Source organism: Corylus avellana, chromosome ca1 (assembly GCF_901000735.1).
Source record: "Corylus avellana chromosome ca1, CavTom2PMs-1.0".
NCBI classification, from domain to species: Eukaryota; Viridiplantae; Streptophyta; class Magnoliopsida; order Fagales; family Betulaceae; genus Corylus; species Corylus avellana.
Genome location: NC_081541.1, coordinates 26,691,067 through 26,717,912, shown reverse-complemented (window position 1 = coordinate 26,717,912; position 26,846 = coordinate 26,691,067). Strand labels below are relative to the sequence as shown.

Below are 26,846 nucleotides of genomic sequence, written 5' to 3'. Positions count from 1 at the left end.
TTTTTTTTTTCCTCGTAATTCTTGTCTTTATTTGATTTTCAATACATGCTCTTTATTGTTTTTCTGCATACTCTATTGTTGGAGTGTGATGAACTCTTAACAGATGGGGTTTTAATTTTTCTTATTGTCAGCATGCAGGACTGATTGGTGCCTTCAGTATTTGATGCATTTCTTGCTCAAGTACTCTCGCCCATCTCTATCTTTCTCACATGTTTTTGCATCCATGTTTTCTGAAAATATTTTAATTTCTAAATGACTTATATGGAGAAACCTAGAGTCTGTACCATAGTTGGTCATTACTTGATTTCTTGTATCAAGGCCTAGACTCTCTTTTGCTGAATTTTACTTTTTAATTGTAGAATCTTGCAGGAATACATTTAAATATTGACATTCCCAAGTGGTTGCATATACTTCATTTGGACCGGCTTAATTCATATGCAGGTAAGTGGCAATCTTTTTAGTTCTGCTTGTTCACTACTATCAGGTTGCAGAGCTGTAGTGGTTATGAATAAATTGAAATCATTTAGGTCAAGTGATGAAGAATTTTCTTGTCTTAGAATTGCTTTTGTCCTCACTTGGCTTGATGTGAGTCCTCTTTTCACACTTGCTGACCTAGAGTATGTATTTCTAGAATGCTAGTTTACTATTTTGGTACTCAATCTACTTCAGCTTCTAGGTTGTCAAATCTTGACAAAATATATAAGGGAGAAAATCCATGAAATGAGTGTATTTTCGTCATCTTCCTAGTCAGGTCATTGTTATTATTTTTGCTAGCTGCATTGTTTAGGGCTGGAAAGAGTGGCTTTGGGTGGGTCAGGTGAATAATACGCATACTGACCCAGACCTGATTGTTTGAGTGGGGCCCAACCAATTGCAAGGCCCTTTGGAGATAAAAAAAAATCAAGTCGCTATTTTACTTTTTTTTCTGGGGGGCGGGGGTCATATGTTAATGTCTGGGATAATGTTATTGAACCACCTTGTTTTTCTTATCTTAATAAAACCTTAATTAAAAGTTGGTTTTTTCTTTCATGCTCTCAATATTGTTCAATCACTCCAACCTGTAATATTAGGGCACCTTTTTTTTCTTTTCTTTGTATTATTTAATCAAATATCAGCGGATGATTGAAATAAATATATAATGTAGGTACACATTATAAAATTTCAAACTATTGCATGAATCCATCGTTTATGTCTATGAGCCAGAAATGATCTGATTGAATTCCAGATCTGGCATTGAACCCAGAAATGATCTCTCTAACTACAAGGACCGGTCGAAACCCATCGCAAAACAGCAAAGCCGATCGGATCTTGCCACTAAACACCAAGAATAGATCTGATCTTGCCGAAAAACACCAAGCCCGGTCGAATCTCATCGCAAAACACCAAGGCTGGTAGAATCTCGCTGGACAACAATCAGTTGGAAACCACCGCAAAACACCAAGGCCGGTCGGGTCTCACTGCAAAACACCAAGGCCGGTTGAATCTTGACAACTAACAACATGTGATTCACTAACGTGTCTTGCCGGAACTCACAGAATACAGGCAGAAAACACGCTGGAGATACCAATACCAAGTCAAAATACTGCTAAAAAAGAAAACCTTACACCAACCACCACAAATAGCACTAAACATCATAGAAAATACCAGAAACTTTGAAAACTAGTACGAAACACCACGAAAACCACCATGAAAGCACACGACAAACTTCTTGTTTTCTTTTCAAACTCAACCACGAACAACATCTTTCCAGGCGCTGCCCGTGTGGGCTCTAAGCCCACATGGGCGGTGCTGCCACTAGAAGAATACTCACTAAAACAAAACCAAAAAACAGTGGAAAACTATGACTACAAACAAAGGAACAATGATCTAAACCCTAAGGCTCTGATACCATGTTAATAAATTTAGAGTAAAAAGATTAGAGGGAGAAGAAGAGGATGTTGTATTATTCAGCTTATATTTAACCTAATACAAACATCCTAATATATAGGATTAGGGAAATATCACAATGACCAAACTATCCTCAAACCCGAATGACTTACTAACCCTAATAACTCTTTTAACACTCCCCCTCAAGCTGTATCATATAAATCATATAAATCCAGCTTGGAAGAAACAAGCAAATGAAAAACACATATAAAAACATATTCTAACACTCCCCCTAAAGTTGGAACAGCTTGGAGCACACAATACAAAGACCCATCAAAATAATAAAAAAATTTGCTAAAATTTCAACGTAGGTTGAAAACTCGTTGGAAACTGCAATAGGCGGTCGGATCTCGCAAAAAAACACCAAGGCCGATAGGATCTCGCTGGAAAACAACAAGGACCGGTTGGTACCCATCGCAAAACACCAAGGCCGGTCGGATCTCGCCGCAAAACACCAAGGGTAGATCGGATCTCACCGCAAAACACCAAGCCCGGTCGGATCTCTCCGCAAAACACCAAGGCCAGTAGAATCTCGCCGGACAACAACAACCGGTCGGAAAGCACCGCAAAATTGATGGAAACACCCCAGAACACCACAAAGGTCAACAGAGAACTCAAAAAACATCATTAAACGCCACTAATACGCTGGAACCTTGCTGGCAAACACCATAACCGCCGCCGGCAACCACAAAAACCACTGTTACAAGCCAGACGTCGCAGGTAAGCACCACAGAAACCTTCGATTAGCACAAGAACTACTCAAAGGAACACCATGAAAGCACCGAAACCATCACAGAACACCACAAACAAACAAAATCGTTTATTTTTTTTCTTTTCTCTCGGTTTCCAAAAACAACTCTAAAGCTTTATCAAGGCATTGCCCGTGTGGGCACTATGCCCACATGGGCGGTGCTGCCACCAAAAGGAGAGTCGCTAACAACAGGAAGAGAAATTCAACCAAAAGAAAAAGAGTGAAAAATTAAGACAACAAACAAAGGGCCAAGGATTTAAACCATAAGGCTCTGATACCATGTTAATAGATTTTGAGTAAAAAGATTAGAGGGAGAAGAGGAGGCTGCTGTATTATTCAGCTTATCTTTAACCTAAATGCTAAACATTCCAAATTTTTGTTCTAAAAGTTAGTTCTCAAATGATGTGTCATCATCCAATGAGTTGGTGACACACTTCTCAAAATAATAAATCTCATGAGATGGTGACACATCATTTGGAAACTAACTTTTGTTGAGAAGAAAAATAAAATAAACCTAAGATGGATTAGCTCTGGGTCTAATGGTGTTGCCTATGTCATTGATGTCCATGGTGGGGGGATGATTGCATTTCATTTCATGTAGCAGATGCTTAGGTAAAAAAGGAAAAAGAAGGGCAAGAAATGCAGAAGAAAAATAAAGCTAACTTAAGAGAAGAAGTCAGTTTTTGGACTAAAAGTCCTGTCTTGTCCATTTAGTGTCTATGGTAGAGAGATGACTGCATTCAATTTTGGATGTCAGGTCCTTGTTTATGTACATTTTCCGTGATGTCTTTTTCTTCTTACTGAGATTTTCTTCCTAAAAGCACAACAGGGAATTGTCAAGGGTATTCTTAGTTTTATGTGTATTTGATATGGATTCTGCAGAATATGGCTGGATAGGTATTAGATAGATATCCATAAGTTAAAAGGGTTAACCTTGGGGTTAAAGGCGCCATCCTAATTGAAAGTTTGGGGTGGGGAGATATTGTCAGTTAAGGGGTAGAAGGTGTATGTGGACTTTTCGCAAAATCAGAATTCTTAACATATCAAGACATGTGTGTGTATATATATATATACCTCTGTGTGTGTACATATATTCTTAAACTGTTGCTTTTATAGACCTGTGACAATCTGGCCAAAAAAAACAAAAAAAAGGGCGGGCAATCATCTAATTAGGATGGAAGAATTCATGAGCTGACCAGGATAGTTTCCCCTGTTCTTCTAATTTCCCAAGTTGTACCATATATTTCTTGTTTTCTGATAATGGTTTTTTTGCATCTGTTTCAGTGCAATTGCTTGAGAATAGAAGCAAAGCCTTTGAACCAACTTATATATACACTATGGAAAAGGTGATTGTTCACCTTATTTGTTTGTTCCTCCTTGCAATTCATGAAATTTTTCTGCATATACTCTGATTCCATATTTCTGCTTCTACTTTGTTATTTCCAATGTTCTAATAGCGCTTGTCCTGCAGGGATATTTCTTGCTACCTGAAGGAGCAAAGTCTTGCCATAATATTCGTACCGTTAACATTAGCATATCAGCTCGGAATTCCTTTTTTGGAAACAGCTTATATCTTCCAAACATAACTTAACCATTGTCGGGGTGGTTTGAATTGAGCTTGGAAGTGACAATTTTTCTGAAGAACCTATTTTTTCAATAAGTTTTTTTGTTAAGTCCGAGTTTTTAATTCTTATTTGGATATCTATTTTGAAATTTTAATCTTTGTGGTACTTATCAAAAAAGAAAGATTTAATTTAATTGTTTTTTGTGGAATCCAAGTGTCTGTAGGTAAAAACCTAGAGTACAGATTAATAACATCTGTGGTTTATTGTTTATTTGTTTGTTGACAAGCTAGACTCACTGAAAACAATTGTGTCAATGGCTTTTTTTGGAAGATAATGTCCTAGCATTCTTCTAGGCATACTACGAGGTTTATAACTAGATATGTGCTTGGTTGAGACAATTAAAAGCTTAACACTGGCATCTGCATCATCATTTTGGTGGAACTTCATCATTTTTGTCTAACTGTTGTAGTACTTCAGAATTTGAGTTATATGTGTATACGTATAGGAGCTGTGTACTATAATAATGTAACTGAATGGATATTTTCTTATTACCAGGGGGCAGCAATTCCTCGTAAACAGAATCGTCGGATATGATAGTATTTTGATGAATAGTTTATTGACTTCTCCTTGTCGAGGTAGCATATTGTGTAATAGTGAGAAATTTTAAGACAAAAATAGTTAGTCTGATCTATAGAGCCTTTGTTTTTTTTTTTTCCTTTTCTTTTGGCAACATGTAACTTATCAGGAAAAAAAAAAAAGTTATAAGGTTTATGGATGACAGTTAATCTGATTTATATTATGATCCAATTTGGACGCTGTAGGACTAGATCATCTGTACGCATGTGAAATGTTCAAAAAAATAATAGTTGTCATATATATATATACACACACTATGCTCTATAGTTTTGGAATAATTTTTTTAATTGTTTTTTTATTCTTTTAAGTTCCTTTCCCAGTTTCTGCTCGCTATTATGAAAGCAAACGTTATTAGGCCAGATACACTGTATTTTCAAATGAGAACATGAATACAACTGGAAAACCTTTGTTTTCCTATCCACAAGAGAAACAAAGGAGGGGGAAAATATATATAAACAAGCATAGCAAAATACCCCCGCCCACCATCCAACTTTCAATTGATGCCCATCGCCCCATTCACTGACGTCTCTGTACCATTCCCCATTTTGCACAGATATTGGCATCACGTAAAAATAAGTTATTTAACAGACAATTATATGATTGTTATATATTAGGGATGTCGTAGCAGTTAAATTTTTTTATTTTTTATTTTGTTTTTCAAGTGTTGATTTAATAGTTGATTTGCACTGTCGCATCACTTCAGCTGTGTGGCTGTCGTACAATTTATTAAATACTATTTTTTGGTGTAAATATATACAAATAAGATTTGATAACATTTATTTACACCATCCATACCCTAGTTGATATGCTATAAAAGCCTACTATTTTGACGTAAAAAGACTAATAAAATTTTATTTAGGAAACAAATTTATCACTTTACATTCCAAACACAAAATATTACTATACAGTTACAAATGTTGGAGACAAGTGAAGTGATAAGAATTTACAATATGAAGTGCTACTGTCTACAATTATCTACTTAAAAAAAAAAAAATTTGTTTATCCGTCAAATTTAAGTAGAACCCCATGATCCCTCAAATTCACAACTTTGGTTTCCACCACAAAACTTCATTGGATCCTCTACAATAAATTTTCCCTTCTGTATCGTTCTTGATAATCTTGCAAAGGTCTTTGGAAAAATCACTAGGAAATAACACCTTATAATTACTTTTGAAAAGAACCATTTTTGCAAGATAATCAGCTGCTCTGTTGGTTTCACGCCATGCATGAGAAACTTTGTACCTCTCAAACTTTCTTAAAAGCCCCCAAATGTCCTTCAAGCAACTAGCAGCCTTTTGACTAAACGGTTGGTCGTTGTTAATAGTCTTCACAGCACTCTGCGAATCAGACTCAACCCATATTACCTTAATGCCCATATCCAAAGCAAGACGAAGACCACTCTCTATAGCCCATAGTTCGACCAAGAATATGTCATCTCCATGTGCATTAGAGGCAAATGCACATATCGGGTCACCCATATGATCTCGAAGCAATCCACCAAACCCGGATCTTTTCGGAGTTATAGATCCATCAGTGTTTAATTTTGTCCATCCAAAATCTCGTTTTTTCCATTTGCACATGGATCCAAGTGGAGTAAGAAGGCCACTTCCTTGTTCTTGCTTGAGATTTAGGGGAAAAACCCTCTTGTTGGTTCTCTTGAGAGCAGGAGAAGACTTGCCTGAATTTTTCACTAATTTCCAATTTATTTGGTCTTCTTGCTTAGCATGGTGCTTCTTCTTTTGGAGGTAGCTCCACTCTTGAACATTCTTTGGGATGGTTGGCCAAGCTGTGTTGTCATAATTGAGCTCAAATGTTTCCTAAGAACAAAAAAAATTAGACATGATTCAGTTTATTTTTTCTCATTATTTAGCTTGAAACCTTTCAAATTATTACTTGTGAGATAAGGTAATATAAAGGAAAAAAAAAACAACAAATATTGTTCGAAACACATGCACACACAATTATATTACAAGTGTTAATATAGAAGAGAAATAAGTTCAACATGAATCAAGCATATAAAATCTAAACCACAAACATAATAACTAAGTCATAAATATATCACAATTGAAATGCATGGCAGTTCTTCAAAATATTGTCATATGAATATATTTGTCACATTTACAAATTGCAAAGACTCTCAATCCTAAGAAATTAGTAGACATAACCACAACGTGTTAGTTTATTTGATTTAACAATAAATTATATATATAATTGATCATTACAGTCCTAGTAGAGAGAGCATTTTATATCTCAGGTAGCTCCCTTCTCAAGTCCTATTATAAGGATTTGCTGGCAGCTTAGCCACCCCATTAAAAGAATAATGAAAGAAATAAATAAAAGTGTTTGTACAAAAATATAAAATGTGTGAGAAGAGAATAAAAATTTTAAAAGCTATTTGATGTGCTCATAAAAAAATCATCAATATGAATATGAAAGAATAAAAAATAGAGAAAAACAAACAAGGAAAAGAGTGTCCACTCTCTTAGTTTGGCTAAAGAATAGTAGAGTAGGGAAAAAGATTACAAGAAGCTTAGAGTTGTAACAATTACATGTTTAAATTAAAATGGTATGTTTAATTTTTTTTTAAAAAAGCAAGACTTGAGAGTAGGTGTGGGCATTTACCAAAACAGGTCAAAAATTCCACCCATCTAACTTCTGACTGACTAAAATTAGAAGATAGATTTTGTATCAAAACCAAATAGATACGTCAAGGGGTGCTAGATCAAGCTAAGACCGTCAATTGCCAATTTAGTTTTAGGTCTATTGGTTGGTGTTAATAGTGTAGCGGCAGAGGTACAAGATATCGCACGAGTGTCTAGATCTTCAAAAAATATAGTAGCCATTAGAATTGGAGGTGTTAGATTTACACCCTCGCAACCAAGCATGGCTTCAATTGGGTATAGAGGTGCGATATCTCACATTGAAAATACCAAACTTCTTTAAAGTGCCCAAACACCTAATATTCCAATCAGTTTTGTCGGAACCTTTAGTAGAGTCAAGCAAGGTGGTAATTTATACAACCATCCTTAGGGAGGTCCCAAAAGTGAATGAGCCGAGTAGAACTTTTGATAACAAAGAAAAAAAGAAAAAAGAAAAATGAGTAATAGGTCAAAATGTTCAAAATTGCTTGTTTAGCAACTGAGACACAAAAAGCCAAATCCAAATACAAATGAGCAAGTAGAGATTCACCAAATAGCTTGCCAAATATAGGGGTTAAAAAAGAGGAACATGCTGAGATGATTTTGTTTCTTCTTCCTTAAATGGGCTAAGATGCTAAAGATTACATGTTTATTTGATCGAGTCATAGTTGGCCCAAACAAATTCAAGAAGTCCAAAAAAGGACAAGGAAACAAATTTTTTATTTTTTTTTTTAAAAAAACAAATTTATGGGAAAATGACCAAAAAGACCATAATTTTTATTTATTTATTTTTTGATAAGTAATAATGAGTTTTTTCCAAAAAAGAAAAAAAGGCCATAATTTTACCGGAAGAGGACGAAGAAAAGATTGAAGGGTTCCTAAAGAAAGGAAAACAAAGCCAGTCAAAAAGAGGCCCAATAGCTTATCAAATTTGGACACAAAAAGGCCCAATTAGCTGACATTAAGGCTCAAATATATGGAAAAGAAGCCCCCCCCTATGTAATGTGTGTGCTTAGGAATAGAAAAACCTGGAAACCCGACCCGACCAGACCCGATCAATTGAAATGAAAAAGACCCGCACTCGATTCAACTTGATGGCTGGATTTCGACATCTTCGTTTCGACAATGAGAATTTAACACACCATCTTGTATGCCCAAGTTGTTTAAGCTCAACAATCATAGGGGGAATAAAAAACATTTAAGCATATAATATTTACCATAATTCATAAAATCCCAAAAAGAAATTACAAGTAATGTCCACCAAATAACTTGGGAATTATTTTTGAGAACATCACTTGGTAAAAGTTGGACCTGAGAATATTCAGGACCAACCATTTAGAGGAACATAAAGAATAACTAAAAAGATAAAGCAATATATAAATACATATATACACATTTATAAAAAATTAGATTCCGACAGAATCAGCTTCAAGACTTCAAGGCAATCCCTCCATGTAGAGCTGGCATTTGGCACCTGCTGATGTCGCTTCACTGCAAAATAATTTATAATTTAGTTCTTATTTTGGTAAGAATTATGACCATTAGATACCACGACCGACCAAGGTTCTGAATAAATAATGTATACGACTGTTGTTTGATGATGTGACCATGAAGATTAGCCACATAATATGACAATGTCGATGCGCCACTTTGAAGACAAGACACGACATGCTTAGACTTGAAACCTTAAAAGGCAAACAGCAAAAAAGCAGGAACAAAAACAGGATACAAAGCAAGGGAAAGTTGACATAATTAAACTAGAGAAGCGATTAAAAGAACGACCAAGGTTCTGAATAAATAATTTATTAATCAGTTATGCGACTGTTGTTTGATGATGTGACCGACATAATATGACAATGTGGATGTGGCACTTTGAAGACAAGACACAACATGCTTAGACTTGAAACCGTAAAAGGCAAACATCACAAGCAGGAACAAAAACACACATTGAGGATACAGGATACAAAGCAAGGGAAAGTTAACATAATTAAACTAAAAGAAATGCATATACCTCAGTTAAGGCCATGGAATTGGATTGAGCAACAGAAGCATGTCCAAGAATGTTCATGTTTGGTGATGGGGCAACCGCAGGAGGAGCAGATGAAGCAACAACATGAGTCTCGTGGTGGATCAAAGGAGGTCCCATTGCACTGTGCATGCACAAAAAAATCATGAATTTAATGTTCCAAAATTTGTGGGGGTTCGCAAAATAGAGTTTCCCAATGGAAAATAAAAGGTCTTCCTAATATCAATGATTAATGGGAAAGTTGAGTGGGGATAAACGAGCATGTTACAATTAAGAATAGATGCCCATGACCAACTCGAAATATCAAAATGCAGAAACATATATCATGAGTTGTTTTGGCAAAACTGAAGTGAGGCAATCCCTCAATTTGCAACTGCAAACAAAACTATAATACATGTATTAAAGAAGATACGTAAAGGGAAAAATGAAAATTAGTTCCTAGGTTTTTTTTGTTTTTTTTTTTGTGCAATTTTAATTTAATCTTGGAGTTTACAATTTCAACAATTAGGTATTTAGGTTTTACCTCAATTTCAAATAAGTCCTTTTATCAAGCTGCCATCCAATTAAATGACGCCATACCACGTCAAATTATTAAATCTCGATGAGATATAGTTCGCGTTTGACACCTCATGTGCCAATTATATGTTCCATTAATTATTTATAGATTGTATATATGGAGACTATTTATAAGTCATTCAGAGATTTATCTTATAAACTAATTATTTATTTATTTATGTGGACAATAATGATATATCTTGTATATATGGAGACTATTTATAAGTCATTCAGAGATTTATCTTATAAACTAATTATTTATTTATTTATTTATGTGGACAATAATGATATATCTTGTGTGCTTGATTGATGTTCATGGCGGCTGGGCCCAACAAAGCTAAGGTAGTGTTTGGCATTGAGATGAATCAATCTACTCTTTATCTATGAATCCTCTATTTATAATGATAAATTATGCTCAATCAAATGGAAGAATTGATCCAATTCAAAAAGAAATTATGTTTCACATCACACATGTATGAGTCTGATTTGTAATCAGAGTAGCCCAAAAAAAGACACCAGTAGTGTTCCAACAGAGCTTAGGTTTCAAGCACAGTGTGATGGTGATGGGGGTGTTATTTTACTGTTCTCATTAGATTTGCTAATAGATTTGCTAATGCTTTTTAAAAGCTCTCTCAGCAACCAAACAAAACAGAGGCTGTTATGTAATTCAAATTGAAGAAAAAGAACAAGGACCTCGGTGATCAAAGTCCAATGATATAACAGACAGACATAATTCAGAAATAACAATAATGAATATTAAGAACAAAAAACAGAGTAAGAAAAAACAAAACCTCGAAGAAGTCGATGCTAAGAAAGGAGAAGCTCAGGTCAAGTGCTTGAATCTTGTTCTCTGTGAAAGTGGTTTAGGATTTTTGAAAATTCAAGGAACAGATCTGTGAGATCTTTGATGCCTTTTGCAGCTTACATATATGCACCTAAAATATTTGTGAGATCTTAGTGAGCGAGAGAGAGAGCGGCGACGCCGGAGAGAGAGAGAGAGAGAGGGAACAGCGAGAACGGCGAGAGAGAGGTAGCGGCGGCGTAAGCTAGGGTTTTTTTTTTTAAGAGGAGCGGCGGCGATAGCTAGGGTTTTTTTCTTTTTTTTTTTTTCAAAAAAAAAAAACAAAAGTTTTGCGGGTCGGGTACCTTTTTGCCCAAATTTTTTTAACAGCCCCGCCCTAAAAAATCACCGAAACTAAGAAAGTCTACCACGGGGAGTCGAACCCACGACCTTCTTATCCGAAGACAGACGCTCCAATCCACTGCGCCATATTGTGTTTGTATAGTATAAGTGAGAATAGTTAGTTATTTCATTTTATTTACTAAACCGATTTAGAGCATTCTCATCTAACTTTTTATTGTAGATAAATTTTTATTTTGGGAGAGTCAAAACGGTAAAATGCATGTTTTTAACTGTGGGAATACTGTTCACTCCCCATATAAAAAAGAATGAGTTGTATATAAATTGATAATGGTGAGGAGTACAAATTTTGAAATATGACCGTTAAGATTAAAAAAAAAACAAATTTTCAAATACATGAATGTGGGAGAGAGAAAAATAAAGAAGTCTTTAAAATAATATTTTAATAAAATAGTGAAAGTGAATCCATAGTTTGGGAACCAGATTAGCTAAAATAGAAATATATGATTTTTTTAGCTAAAATATACAGTAAATTTAGTGAGCCATGAACTAGGGATTAACCGGTTGGTGCTGCCATGAATTAGGGGTGTATAACCGGTTGCGGTTATTTCCTCATAATCGTAACTACAACCGATTTAGGCAGTTATTCAATTTTAAATAACCATAACCGCAACCGTTAGGCTAGTTAGCGATTAATCGCAACAAAGAGTTATACGGTTATTGAAGACCGGTTATTAACCGGTAACTGCTTTTCACATAATTACATCATTTTCTTCTTTAATATAGGGATTCAAATCTGTTACTTGAAAGGAGAAACAATCATTTTAATATAAGTTGTGTGATGACTTCTTCACAACTTGCAGAAAAGCAAATAAATCAGGCGATTCAAATCATGATGATAAAATTTGTGTTTACCTGCTTGGGAGAATTGGTGATCTAATTTCTCTGTATCTTGTGGGAGAATTTGCAACTATTATGAAGTGCATTTCTTTTTCTTTTTCCTTTTAAATTTTTATTTTTTATTTTTATTAAAGAAAAGGAAAATGTACATTAAAAAAGTCCCACACGCAATCCCAAACTCAAAAAATTTCAAAAAGTTATATTCCTTAAACATAATCCTAAACAAGATCTAACCACCACGTAAACCATGTCATGCAAAGGCAGTGGTGAAGCCACATTCAGCAATGGTGTGACCCCACTACTTTTTTCTTTAAAAAAAAATTGCGAAGTAAATTTTTACCAACTTGAAGCATGGGTCCCATTGTGCACGAAGAAAATAAACCAATGGCCCCACACTAAAAAATCTTCACATGCTATAGTGTACTATTGTTAGCTGTTTTTTTTTTTAAAAAAAAATTGCTATTACAAATTTACACTAGAATACTAGAAAGAGAAGAGGTAAATGCCGCATCAATCATCTTCAATATGTTAGAATCCGTTTGAAATTGTGTTATAGAGTTTAAAAAGTACTTAAAAAGTTGTACCAAACAAAAACTAACATGTTTGATAAAAAATTCTAAAAGTATTTATATGAATTTTTTACTCTAAAAAAATTAAAACACATTTTTAATAAAAAATTTTTATTTTTCAAATACAATCTCAAATATGAATGTCTTACTTTTTTCAAGTTTTATTTTTTATAGTTATCTATCATAGCTTCATATGTTTTTTTTTAAAAAACTGTTTTTTACCCTACTTTTTTGTTTTTGAGTTGTGTTTTAAGTAGTAAATTGAAAACTGAGATGCTCTAGTGGTATATTTAATTTAACGTATAATAATTTTCTCTTTCCCCTATAGCCATGAAACTATTTCTAATGCGATCTTACTATAAGTAAAAAGTAAAAACAGTTAACAAAGTCAGAGCAAGTGGTCTGCAAATTCTCACTTTCTCGGGAAAATCCCCTGTTTTCCCACGTTTCATCGCGAAGATAGAGATAGATAGAGCGAGAGGGATGGATCCGGAGCAGACGTTCATACGCGTGCAAGAGAGGTTCTCGCAGATGCTGAGGCGTTTTACGTTTTCGTCGCCATCACCCTGTTCTCCATTCTCGTTGTTATGCACGCCAATTGCGTTCAGCAGGTACGTCGTTTGGACATGCTAAGCGATTCAAAAATTCGATTTATGCTGTTATTCGATTGCGCTGAGGGCTTCTGAATTTCAATTCAGCAATTGCTTTCTTGTCAATTTTCAATTCATGGTTCATTTTTTTGATGTGGAATAAACTACTGTCAGGTATTTAATCTACTAGGGATTAGTTCTCTAGTTTTTAGATGATCATTTTGGTTTCCGTGGGTAGAAATGATTAGGGAAAGTGAAAGAGAGATAAATGGAAAAAGAAGATACGTTTCTATGGACTATATCATTGTGGTTTCCTTCTTATGTTTGCCATAAGTAGTACTAGTTGCTCTTTCACGGGTGCCCATTAACGAGTGGGCTTGGAGTGTTAGTAGGTAAGCGCATTACTGTTTCATCCCAACATTATGAGAATTAGACGACAATTTCTACTGTAACAGGCAACTTATGAGTTTATTTATCCTTTAGGTGCGAATTGGAATTGGAGAAGGTGCTAATATTAGTGCCGTCAATGAGGGCTGGAATAAAATGTATGGTGAGGATAGAGAATTCTAGGATTTTACCATTCAGACAAGAAGTTTTAACAGCTATGAGTCCCATACAATGGGTATGGAGAATTAGTGCCTCTAATGGGGTTTTGAACAAACTATTTTGCATGGGATGCAAAATTGTATGATTTTATTGACACGTCGGAAAGTGAAGTCTTATATTGGGCGGGTGAATTGTGAAGGTGTTGGATTAGGTGGGTGGATTGTGATGGTATTGCATTGAATGCTAAGTCCTGCATTAGCTCTTTAATAGGTGAAATTGGGCTATGTAAATGATTATGCAGAGTTCCAATTGTAACATACTAGCCTTTTTAGGATCTAGTGCAGATGCGGTTAGTACTTCCTTGGATTGTGACATTTTACTTTTTTAGAGTTCAAGTTTAACAGCTATGAATTCATAAATGGGTAGTGAAAAATGAGTTTGATGGTTTTAAATATTGCCTCTTGTGGTGCCTTTGGAGGGAAATGAATGATAGAAATTTTGAGGACTGCAAAAGGATGTTGGAGGAGCTTGAGTCCTTATTCTATACTCATTTTCTTTGGACAGCTATTTTTATTTCTCCCTTGGTGCTTAGTTATCATGATTTTATTGTTCTTTTTTCTCCTTTTATCTAACTAGGTGTTTTCTCTTGTACACTTCCTGTATACATGGGCCGTTTTATGCTTTTAATGATATTTCGATTACTTATATAAAGAAATATTATGCTCGAAGCTTGCTTTTACTCTAGATGACCCTTCTGCTACTTTTAAGCAGTGGGACTGACTTGTAGGAGTTGCAAGTTATGCTTTGTGCAACTATTTGAAATCATGAGCAAGTCCTACTAGCTTCTTATTGTTTGGCCACTTATTCACACATGTATGAGTCTGATTTGTAATCAGTAGCCCAAAAAATGACAAATGACATCAGTAGTGTTCCAACAGCTTAGGTTTCAAGCACAGTGTGATGGGGGTGTTGTTTTACTGTTCTCATTAGATTTGCAAAGCATTTTGCTAATGCTTTTTAGCATGTGCTTTTACTTTTTGGTTGTGATGTAGTTTTGAGTGTTTTGTGAGCGTTTTTTGTGCTGAGTTGTTTGTTAATGCTTTTTTTTTTTTGCTAAAAAGCAAATAGCAGTCCTAAAATGCATTAGCAAATTAGACCTAAGTAATTCAAGTTCTGCAATTTCTGGTTGCTTGAATTTTTATGTCAGAATTATGCATTCTTTTGTAACTTCACGGTAATGGACTTATCCACATTATCTAGATAATGTTACTTATCAAGAAAAAAAAAAACATTATCTAGATAATGTTATTGAAATTGGATTCTTTTTCCAGCCGTTGGTTTTTTTGAGAAATGACAGTCATAGATTGTTGTAATTATTTGGCCAAGTGAATATCAGATTGTTTTCATTATATTTTTAATAGTCAAACATGTTTCTGGATGGCATAATAATATAGGCTTTGACTGTGAAGTGGCACGAACTTTATGGAGTGTGTTATTTTCTCTTTTTGATGTCGCATGGGTCATGTCTGGAGGGGTGGCAGATTTATTAACTTGTTGGTGCGGTCAGCGAGGCAATAGTTTAGCTAAGGAGGTGTGGCGAATCGCACCACTGTGTCTAATGTGGATTATTTGGCATGAGAGAAATGCAAGATGTTTGAAGATCAAGAAAGGTCAATGGAAGAGCTCAAAAAGCTGTTTATTCAAACTTTGTTCCATTGGGCCGACGCTTTTAGTTTTCCACCTTGTCTTAAATTTTTTTCTTTATGTTCCTCTTTTTGCCTTTAGTGAGGCATTTGTTTGTATACATCTTGTGCACTAGGGTTGCGCTCCTACGCTTTTCAATGAATAACTTATTTATCAAAAAAATTAAAAAAAAATATAGGCCTTGTTTGTAAACGCTTTTTCATTCTTCCTTTTGTTTTTACAAAAAACAAAAAACATTAACAAACAATCCAAAACATAAAACACTTCAAACGAATTTCACCTTTATATCATATCAGAACACTTCAAACAAAAAGCAAAAAACACCTTTCAAAAAGCATTAACAAACAGAGCCATAGCGGCTGGTGGGCAAGTTAAAAGCTTTATTTTTATGCTCCTTGTATGAATGTATGACTTCTTTGGGCAATCTACCATCTTATTTTCTTGATTTTTCCTTTTTTGATTGTAATTTTTGAGGTTCTTTTGTGTACTGCCTCTATGCTTACAATTGTTCTTGTTTTTCTAATTTCTTAATCATTTGTGTTTCTCTTTTGCTTCATGATTGATGTTTCTCTTGTATACTCCACATTTAGGGCTATAAATCAACAAGCTACTTGTGAACTTGCTTGGGCTCGGTTCAGTTAAGCTCGAATTCAGCTCGGCTTGATTATTAAATGGCTATTCTTGAACTCAAAATTAGACTCGATTATTAAATGATACATATTCGTATAAAACTCGGTTTGACTTCAATAATGTTTGTGAACATGCTTGTATATATATGTACGTATATATTAATATATATGTAAAAAATTCTTTAAAATTTGAATAAAATGTAGTTCCTTATTTATCTCTCAGGTAATATCCACGTGCACCTCCCAATATATCCCCATCAATAAAAACAAGGAAAATGGAAGTTTCACTTCGTGTTATCAGAATAGGCCCATCTTCTACTCTTCTACAAATCCCATACTCAAACCTTCCATTGGACAACTAAATCAAACCAAACTAAACTAAATCTCTCTCTCTCTCTCTCTCTCTCTCTCTCTTAATCCCATATTAGATGTCTACCTTGCCTGCTGTATGTACGGAGATCCCACTAAACAGGTAATCTTTTGTACTCTATTGAGTACTTCCAATAATGAGATTTTTATCCATCTATTAGCCTAATTAGTCAAGGGCAACCACATAAAGTAGGATCAAACAATCTCAGGCGTCTAAACTAGGGAAACGGTCTCACATCACAACACGTTGGATGAAAACGAAAACATTTTAATTTTTCTCCTAATTATAGTTTATTGCTCAAGTGGAAGGAGAATCATGACAATTGGCAGGGAAACAATGTTCACATGACAAACATCTTAGCAAGGCCCCCTCAATCAACCGATTTGACTTTCTGGCCACAAGAAGAACATCTGAGATTGCTCTAGCTTTCAGAAGAAACCATTTACTTCTACTTTTGCTACTTCCTTTTCTCTTCATCCTTTCTTGATTCATTCTTTTCTTCAAAGAAAACCATGGCATTGGGAGAGCCATCCCTTGCTGCGTTCCTTGATGTGTTGCATCTTGCAACGTGTTCTCCTTTGCACGCTAAGAGGACTTCGAAAGAAGTTGTATAGGTGGAGTGAAACGTTAATAAGAATTAAGGCAGTCCTTTATGATGCGGATGAGAAGCAACGTACTATTCACCATAGAAGCTTTGTGACGTTGAAATCACAAAATACACAATTTTTTTTTTTTTTTTTTCTCTCTCTCTCTCTCTTTCTCTCTGTCACACAATCCCATTAGCTGAGCCGAGCTGAGTGGTCGATAAGGCGCTTGGCTGGGCTAATGAACGAGCTTTAGCTTGCACAAGGTTTTCCCCTTGGTGAGCCTAGCCGAGCTAGGGTTCCTAAGCTCATTACGAGCTCGAGCTCTTCTATGGTGCAAATGAGCTAAGCTCGCATAGGCACTACTCACCCGAGCTCGGCTCGTTTACAGGCCTATCCGCAAGTACTTAGGTTATGCCCCTTTGGGTCTTTTTTTGATAAGTAATAAGAAGTTTTATTAAAAGCGTATAGGTGCCCCAAAGTACACTGGGAGTATACAACGGAAACACCTAACGAGAAGAAAAGCGAAAAAGAAAATCATCATAAGTAATCGACAATGGAAAGACATGCGCCACAGTCCAGAGATACAAAGTATGAAAACAAGAGGCTAAGATGTCCTCCAAGGTCCCCTCTTCATCCTCAAAACACCTACTATTCCTTTCTTTCCATAGACACCAAAAAAAAGCAATTGGGCACCATCTTCCAAACCGCGGCACTCCCCCTCCTCCCCGAGGACCACCAACAGGCTAGTAAATCTGAAACCCGTCTTGGCATCACCCACGACAACCCAAACCGACCAAAAAAAGTACACCATAGGGCATAGGCAACCTCGCAATGAAGGAGGAGATGATCCACCGTCTCCTCACTCCTTTTGCACATATAGCATCTATTTGTTACAATCACTTGTCGCTTCCTAAGGTTATCTAGGGTCAGAATTTTGCCCAAAGCCGCCGTCCAAACAAAGAAACTTGCTCGTGGCGGCGCTTGTGTTCGCCACACACTCTTCCAAGGAAAACTTTGGGTCTTTTTATGATATTGAATTACTTATATTAAAAAAATATGTATATGTTAGCTGAGGAAGGCTGGTAAAGTTAACTCTTGAATTGCTCTTTGGTTGGTAACCAATACAATATCTGAATTGGAAATGAAACATTGGAAGAGGCATGGAAGAACAGATCCTTGTTCCCTTAAGTAGTAACTGTTGTTTTCATCATTAAAGTTGTCTTTTCCACAGTTTCATTGTTGGCAGTTGATGTATTTCATATATGGTAGCGTTTCAGTCATAATAATGGCTGGTTGATGACAAAATTCCAAACATTACATCGCTTTGTTTAAGTTTGTGTATTTGCCAAATTAAGGCATCTAGGTTTATTTCATAGTGCTCTAACTAAAATCTATGTTTTTTTTATTTTATTTTTTTCTTTTTGCATTTGAAGCCTGTCTGTTCAAGTGAGCTCTCTGGAGTTGAAATAACAGAAGCTCAGCTTATCGAAATTAAGTTAATATATTGTCTAGTACTTTCGATAAATTAGCTCTGTTTGTATGTTTTTGCAACTACTTCATTGTAGCAAGTTACTAAGTGGGCTTGACATCATCGTGCTGGCTTCCTTTGGGATTGGGGATTTTACAGATTGACACATTAAACTCTTTTTTTTTAAACATCCTGCAATTGCTTCCTGGTATTTTCACTCTTTCCGCTGTGCCTTGTCTGGCTACCGGCTCATATCCTTTCTCCATCTGCAACTTGTAGTTTTTGATTACCAACAGGGTCTGGCAACATGTCCTTAGGCATCTTAGTTTTATTAATTCTTAATTTTATTTTCTTTTTGGTTTCGAGGGAAATAGGAAAAAGATTATGGTGTAACTTTTTCAGCATGGCATGTCAATTTGTTTGCTTTGGTATTTATGTAGCTCTGATTTGGTTCAGAAAGTTCTATGTCCATAATGTATTTAAGGGTTTTTTTTTTCCTGTTCTTTATGGGGCAGCCTATTCTTGTGCTGAAACTTTTTGCAGCATTTTGTTAATACCAACTAGTTACAAGTTGAGACAATGCATATTAATTGGATATTGTTGTATCTGAGCCAGATTTCTGGGCTACCCTCATATTCAGTTTTTTTTTTGGTCACTCATATTTTTTACTCTGGAACTTATATCTATCACTTTTTTTTTTTCTGAGATCTATGGAGATGTAATTGTGAGATTCACTGTGCGTTTGACATATGCTACTGGTTTTATTTCATAAGTTAAGCAAACTGTCATGTTTAAGTAACAATTGTGACGTTTGGTGTAGATAACTAGTGCAGGGTTGTGGTCACAGAATGAGTCTGAATCTAATGCGATAGACTTCCCTAATATGGAAACTGTGAAGGAGAAATTAGAAGGGGCAAATGTGGATGGAGATGGATTGACATTTTTGGCTAAATTGGATTGGTTCTGGAGCTAGAAGGGACAAACTAGCATGGAAGTTCTGGAAGACTGACAATGAACTTCTTGAGCAGCAAGCAGAACCTTCAGTGAGCAGTCAAAGCCCTAAGTGAACAGTAGATGACGCAGCCACCAAAATTGATAAAGAGGAGTGACGTAGTAGTTTCCCTGTATATGCCAGAGAGACATTTAAAGCAGCAATATTTCACTTCGGCAAAAAGTGGTACAAGCGTCTGCTATTCATTTGGAGACATGCAATGCAGGTCGTTAGAAGTTTCTGGAAATTGTGGGTGAGTAAATCAATAAAATGTTCTTGTGTTGTGCTAGACATAGTATTCAATACAATAGCCCCATTTTTTAATTACCAAATTTTGGAAATAGCTAGTGTCATTCTCATTTCTGCTTGCTTTACTTGTAGTGATGTTAATTCCCCTTCGGTCTTGATCGGCACTTTATTGCCTTGCATTTCCTTTTCTTTCTTGTGATTATGGGTTTCCTTTCCTTTTAAAACATGAGCATGTGTTTCGTTACAGTTGTCTGCCTGGGTGCTTTGTAGATACTATTGATTCTGGAACTTAATCAGACTATCATTTTGATGCCTTTTTTATTCGGTGAATATATGTTACATTATTGTTTTTATATCTTTTTCAGCTCAATTTTAGTTATTGATTGATGATATACTGGAAGAAGACTTGGGGCTAGAATTTGGTCATGCCGATGCTTGTGGCATGAGCCTAAGTCTCCCCTAGATTTCTTGTTTGGCAAATCTAATATGTCTACATATAAGTATCTACCTCGGCAATAGAAAAGAAAATTGTGTAAATATTGGGCGGGTTAGGAAGAGGCAATCATGTTAGAAGTTGTGCTCATGTCGTGTGATCTTATTAATTTTTTTTTTCCTCTTAATTCTTGTCTTCATTTGATTTTCAATACATGCTCTTTATTGTTTTTCTGCATACTCTATTCTTGGAGTGTGATGAACTCTTAACAGATGGGGTTTTAATTTTTCTTATTGTCAGCAAGCAGGACTGATTGGTGCCTTCAGTATTTGATGCATTTCTTGCTCAATTACTCTCGCCCATCTCTATCTTTCTCACATGTTTTTCCATCCATGTTTTCTGAAAATATTTTAATTTCTAAATGACTTATATGGAGAAACCTAGAGTCTGTACCATAGTTGGTCATTACTTGATTGCTTGTATCAAGGCCTAGTCTTTCTTTTGCTGAATTTTACTTTTTAATTGTAGAATCTTGCAGGAATACATTTAAATATTGACATTCCCAAGTGGTTGCATATACTTCATTTGGACCGGCTTAATTCATATGCAGGTAAGTGGCAATCTTTTTAGTTCTGCTTGTTCACTACTATCAGGTTGCAGAGCTGTAGTGGTTATGAATAAATTGAAATCACTTAGGTCAAGTGATTTGAAGAATTTTCTTGTCTTAGAATTGCTTTTGTCCTCACTTGGCTTGATGTGAGTCCTCTTTTCACACTTGCTGACCTAGAGTATGTATTTCTAGAATGCTAGTTTACTATTTTGGTACTCAATCTAACTTCAGCTTCTAGGTTGTCAAATCTTGACAAAATATATAAGGTAGAAAATCCATGAGATGAGTGTATTTTCGTCATCTTCCTAGTCAGGTCATTGTTATTATTTTTGCTAGCTGCATTGTTTAGGGCTGGAAAGAGCGGCTTTGGGTGGGTCAGGTGAATAATACGCATACTGACCCAGACCTGATTGTTTGAGTGGGGCCCAACCAATTGCAAGGCCCTTTGGAGATAAAAAAAAAAAATCAAGTCGCTATTTTACTTTTTTTTTGGGGGGCGGGGGTCATATGTTAATGTCTGGGATAATTTTATTGAACCACCTTGTTTTTCTTATCTTAATAAAATCTTAATTAAAAGTTGGTTTTTTCTTTCATGCTCTCAATATTGTTCAATCACTCTAACCTGTAATATTAGGGCACCTTTTTTTTCTTTTCTTTGTATTATTTAATCAAATATCAGCGGATGATTGAAATAAATATATAATGTAGGTACACATTATAAAATTTCAAACTATTGCATGAATCCATCGTTTATGTCTATGAGCCAGAAATGATCTGATTGAATTCCAGATCTGGCATTGAACCCAGAAATGATCTCTCTAACTACAAGGACGGGTCGAAACCCATCGCAAAACAGCAAAGCCGATCGGATCTCGCCACTAAACACCAAGGATAGATCTGATCTTGCTGAAAAACACGAAGCCCGGTCGAATCTCACCGCAAAACACCAAGGCTGGTAGAATCTCGCCGGACAACAATCGGTTGGAAACCACTGCAAAACACCAAGGCCAGTTGAATCTTGACAATTAACAACACGTGATCAACTAACGTGTCTCGCCGGAACTCACAGAATACAGGCAGAAAACATGCTGGAGATACCAATACCAAGTCAAAATACTGCTAAAAAAGAAAACCTTACACCAACCACCACAAATGGCACTAAACATCACAGAAAATACTAGAAACTTTGAAAACTAGTACGAAACACCACGAAATCCACCATGAAAGCACACGACAAACTTCTTGTTTTCTTTTCAAACTCAACCACGAACAATATCTTTCCAGGCGCTGCCCGTGTGGGCTCTAAGCCCCACATGGGCGGTGCTGCCACCAGAAGAATACTCACTAAAACAAAACTAAAAAACAGTGAAAAACTATGACTACAAACAAAGGAACAATGATCTAAACCCTAAGGCTCTGATACCAAAATTTGGAGTAAAAAGATTAGAGGGAGAAGAAGAGGATGTTGTATTATTCAGCTTATATTTAACCTAATACAAACATCCTAATATATAGGATTAGGGAAATATCACAATGACCAAACTATCCTCAAACCCTAATGACTTACTAACCCTAATAACTCTTTTAACACTCCCCCTCAAGCTGTATCATATAAATCATATAAATCCAGCTTTGAAGAAACAAGCAAATGAAAAACACATATAAAAACATATTCTAACACTCCCCCTAAAGTTGGAACAGCTTGGAGCACACAATATAAAGACCCATCAAAATAATAAAAAATTTGCTAAAATTTCAACGTCGGTTGAAAACTCGTTGGAAACTGCAATAGGCGGTCGGATCTCGCCAAAAAACACCAAGGCCGATAGGATCTCGCCGGAAAACAACAAGGACCGGTTGGTACCCATCGCAAAACATCAAGGCCGGTCGGATCTCGCCACAAAACACCAAGGGTAGATCAGATCTCACCGCAAAACTCCAAGCCCAGTCGGATCTCTCCGCAAAACACCAAGGCCAGTAGAATCTCGCTGGACAACAACATCCGGTCGGAAAGCACCGCAAAATTGATGGAAACACCCCAGAACACCAAGGCCAGTAGAATCTTGCTGGCAAACACCATAACCGCTGCCGGCAACCACAAAAACCACTGTTAAAGGCTAGACGTCGTGGGTAAGCACCACAGAAACCTTTGATTAACACAAGAACTACTCAAAGGAACACCATGAAAGCACCGAAACCATCACAGAACACCACAAACAAACAAAATCGTTTATTTTTTTTCTTTTCTCTCGGTTTCCAAAAACAACTCTAAAGCTTTATCAAGGCATTGCCCGTGTGGGCACTATGCCCACATGGGCGGTGATGCCACCAAAAGGAGAGTCACTAACAACAGGAAGAGAAATTCAACCAAAAGAAAAAGAGTGGAAAATTAAGACAACAAACAAAGGGCCAAAGATTTAAACCATAAGGCTCTGATACCATGTTAATAGATTTGGAGTAAAAAGATTAGAGGGAGAAGAGGAGGCTGTTGTATTATTCAGCTTATCTTTAACCTAAATGCTAAACATCCCAAATTTTTGTTTCAAAAGTTAGTTCCCAAATAATGTGTCATCATCCAATGAGTTGGTGATACACTTCTCAAAATAATAAATCTCATGAGATGGTGACACATCATTTGGAAACTAACTTTTGGGAAGAAAATTTGGGATGTGTAGCACTTCTCATATAGGATTAGAGAAATATCACAATGACCAAACTACTTTCAAACCCTAATGACTTACGAACCCTAGTAACTCTTCTCACAATGTCTATAAGCCAGAAATGATCTAATTAGATCTGGCATTGAACCCATAAATGATCTCTCTATGAGCTGGATTTTTTTTTTCTCTGATTTCAATAATATTTTTTGTTGAGAAGAAAAATAAAATAAACCTAAGATGGATTAGCTCTGGGTCTAATGGTGTTGCCTAAGTCATTGATGTCCATGGTGGGGGGATGATTGCATTTAATTTCATGTAGCAGATGCTTAGGTAAAAAAGGAAAAAGAAGGGCAAGAAATGCAGAAGAAAAATAAAGCTAACTTAAGAGAAGAAGTCAGTTTTTGGACTAAAAGTCCTGTCTTGTCCATTTAGTGTCTATGGTAGAGAGATGACTGCATTCAATTTTGGATGTCAGGTCCTTGCATATGTACATTTTCCGTGATGTCTTTTTCTTCTTACTGAGATTTTCTTCCTAAAAGCACAACAGGGAATTGTCAAGGGTATTCTTAGTTTTATGTGTATTTGATATGGATTCTGCACAATATGGCTGGATAGGTATTAGATAGATATCCATAAGTTAAAAGGGTTAGCCTTGGGGTTAAAGGCGCTGTCCTAATTGAAAGTTTGGGGTGGGGAGACATTGTCAGTTAAGGGGTAGAAGGTGTATGTGGACTTTTCACAAAAATCATAATTCTTAACATATCAAGACGTGTGTGTGTGTATATATATATATATATATATACCTCTGTGTGTGTACATATATTCTTAAACTGTTGCATTTATAGACCTGTGACAATCTGGCAAAAAAAAAAAAAAAAAGGGCAGGCAATTATCTAATTAGGATGGAAGAATTCATGAGCTGACCAGGATAGTTTCCCCTGTTCTTCTAATTTCCCAAGTTGTACCATATATTTCTTGTTTTCTGATAATGGTTTTTTGCATCTGTTTCAGTGCAATTGCTTGAGAATAGAAGCAAAGCCTTTGAACCAACTTATATATACACTATGGAAAAGGTGATTGTTCACCTTATTTGTTTGTTCCTCCTTGCAATTCATGAAATTTTTCTGCATATACTCTGATTCCATATTTCTGCTTCTACTTTGTTATTTCCAATGTTCTAATAGCGCTTGTCCTGCAGGGATATTTCTTGCTACCTGAAGGGGCAAAGTCTCGCCATAATATTTGTACCGTTAACATTAGCATATCAGCTCGGCATTCCTGTTTTGGAAACAGCTTATATCTTCCAAACAAAACTTTACCATTGTCGGGGTGGTTTGAATTGAGCTTGGAAGTGACAATTTTTCTGAAGAACCTATTTTTTCAATAACTTTTTTTGTTAAGTCCGAGTTTTTAATTCTTATTTGGATATCTATTTTGAAATTTTAATCTTTGTGGTACTTATCAAAAAAGAAAGATTTAATTTAATTTTTTTTGTGGAATCCAAGTGTCTGTAGGTAAAAACCTAGAGTACAGATTAAGAACATCTGTGGTTTAATGTTTATTTGTTTGTTGACAAGCTAGACTCACTGAAAACAATTGTGTCAATGGCTTTTTTTGGAAGATAATGTCCTAGCATTCTTCTAGGCATAATACGAGGTTTATAACTAGATATGTGCTTGGTTGAGACAATTAAAAGCTTAACACTGGCATTTGCATCATCATTTTGGTTGAACTTCATCATTTTTGTCAAACTGTTGTTGTACTTCAGAATTTGAGTTATATGTGTATACGTATAGGAGCTGTGTACTATAATAATGTAATTGAATGGATATTTTCTTATTACCAGGTGGCAGCAACTCCTCATAAACAGAATCGTCGGATATGATAGTATTTTGATGAATAGTTTATTGACTTCTCCTTGTTAAGGTAGCATATTCTGTAATAGTGAGAAATTTTATGACAAAAATAGTTCGTCTGATCTATAGAGCCTTTTTTTTTTCCCTTTTCTTTTGGCAACATGTAACTTATCAGGAAGAAAAAAAAGTTATAAGGTTTATGGATGACAGTTGATCTGATTTATATTATCATCAAATTTGAACGTTGTTGGAATTGATCATCTGAATGCATGTGAAATGTTCAAAAAAATAATAGTTGTCATATATATATATATATATATATATATATAGTTTTGGAATAATTTTTTTAATTGTTTTTTTATTCTTTTAAGTTCCTTTCCCAGTTTCTGCTCCCTATTATGAAAGCAAACGTTATTAGGCCAGATACACTGTATTTTCAAATGAGAACATGAATACAACTGGAAAACCTTTGTTTTCCTATCGACAAGAGAAACAAAGGAGGGGCAAAATATATATAAACAAGCATAGCAAAATACCCCCGCCCACCATCCAACTTTCAATTGATGTCCATTTCCCCATTCACTGGCGTCTCTGTACCTTTCCCCATTTTGCACATATATTGGTATCACGTAAAAATAATGTTATTTAATAGACTATTATATGATTATTATATATTAGAAATGTCATGGTAGTTAATTTTTTTTTTCTCCCTTTTTTCTTTCAAGTGTTAATTTAATAGTTGATTTTCACTGCCACATCACTTCAACTGTGTGGCTGTAGTACAATTTATTAAATACTATTTTTTGGTGTAAATATATACAAATAAGATTTGATAACATTTATTTACACCATCCATACCCTATTTGATATGCTATAAAAGCCTACTATTTTGGCGTAAAAAGACTAATAAAATTTTATTTAGGAAACAAATTTATCACTTTACATTCCAAACACAAAATGCTACTATACAGTTACAAATGTTGGAGACAAGTGAAGTGATAAGAATTTACAATATGAAGTGCTACTGTCTACAATTATCTACTTAAAAAAAAAAAAAAATTGTTTATCCGTCAAATTTAAGTAGAACCCCATGATCCCTCAAATTCACGACTTTGGTTTCCACCACAAAACTTCATTGGATCCTCTACAATAAATTTTTCCATCTGTATCGTCCTTGATAATCTTGCAAAGGTCTTTGGAAAAATCACGAGGAAATAACACTTTATAATCCCTTTCGAAAAGAACCATCTTTGCAAGATGATCAGCTGCTCTGTTCGTTTCACGCCATGCATGAGAAACTTTGTATTTCTCAAACTTCCTTAAAAGCCCCCAAATGTCCTTCAAGCAACTAGCAGCCTTTTGACTAAACGGTTGGTCGTTGTTAATGGTCTTCACAGCACTCAGCGAATCAGACTCGACCCATATTACCTTAATGCCCATATCCA

The 26,846-nt window shown here is 35.5% G+C and overlaps 1 protein-coding gene and 2 long non-coding RNA genes across 3 annotated transcripts; 2 read left to right on the top strand and 1 right to left on the bottom strand.

Moving 5' to 3' along the window:
• Positions 1 to 357: 357 nt before the first annotated feature.
• Positions 358 to 4,435, top strand: LOC132166954 (uncharacterized). Its single transcript, XR_009438645.1, has 3 exons — positions 358 to 441; positions 3,962 to 4,023; positions 4,149 to 4,435. It is a non-coding gene; the product is annotated as an uncharacterized LOC132166954 (long non-coding RNA).
• A 4,274-nt stretch (positions 4,436 to 8,709) lies between these two features.
• LOC132167748 (uncharacterized) lies at positions 8,710 to 11,163 on the bottom strand. Its single transcript, XR_009438714.1, has 3 exons — positions 10,890 to 11,163; positions 9,529 to 9,667; positions 8,710 to 9,008 (listed from the first exon to the last, which is right to left on the bottom strand). It is a non-coding gene; the product is annotated as an uncharacterized LOC132167748 (long non-coding RNA).
• A 1,957-nt stretch (positions 11,164 to 13,120) lies between these two features.
• Positions 13,121 to 25,628, top strand: LOC132169589 (membralin-like protein At1g60995). The gene is made up of 5 exons (XM_059580604.1): positions 13,121 to 13,319; positions 19,423 to 19,846; positions 20,804 to 20,885; positions 24,557 to 24,618; positions 24,744 to 25,628. Exons 2-5 carry the CDS (start codon positions 19,814 to 19,816, stop codon positions 24,930 to 24,932), a joined length of 366 nt encoding a protein of 121 aa, XP_059436587.1. The 5' UTR covers positions 13,121 to 13,319; positions 19,423 to 19,813; the 3' UTR covers positions 24,933 to 25,628.
• The last annotated feature ends 1,218 nt before the right edge of the window (positions 25,629 to 26,846 follow it).

Excerpts from the sequence above, each read along its gene's own strand:
- LOC132169589 (XM_059580604.1), top strand. The coding sequence starts at position 19,814 with ATGCAGGTCGTTAGAAGTTTCTGGAAATTGTGG. Across the intron at positions 20,886-24,556 it reads CCGGCTTAATTCATATGCAG|TGCAATTGCTTGAGAATAGA; the intron begins GTAAGTGGCAAT and ends CATCTGTTTCAG. Across the intron at positions 24,619-24,743 it reads ATATATACACTATGGAAAAG|GGATATTTCTTGCTACCTGA; the intron begins GTGATTGTTCAC and ends CTTGTCCTGCAG.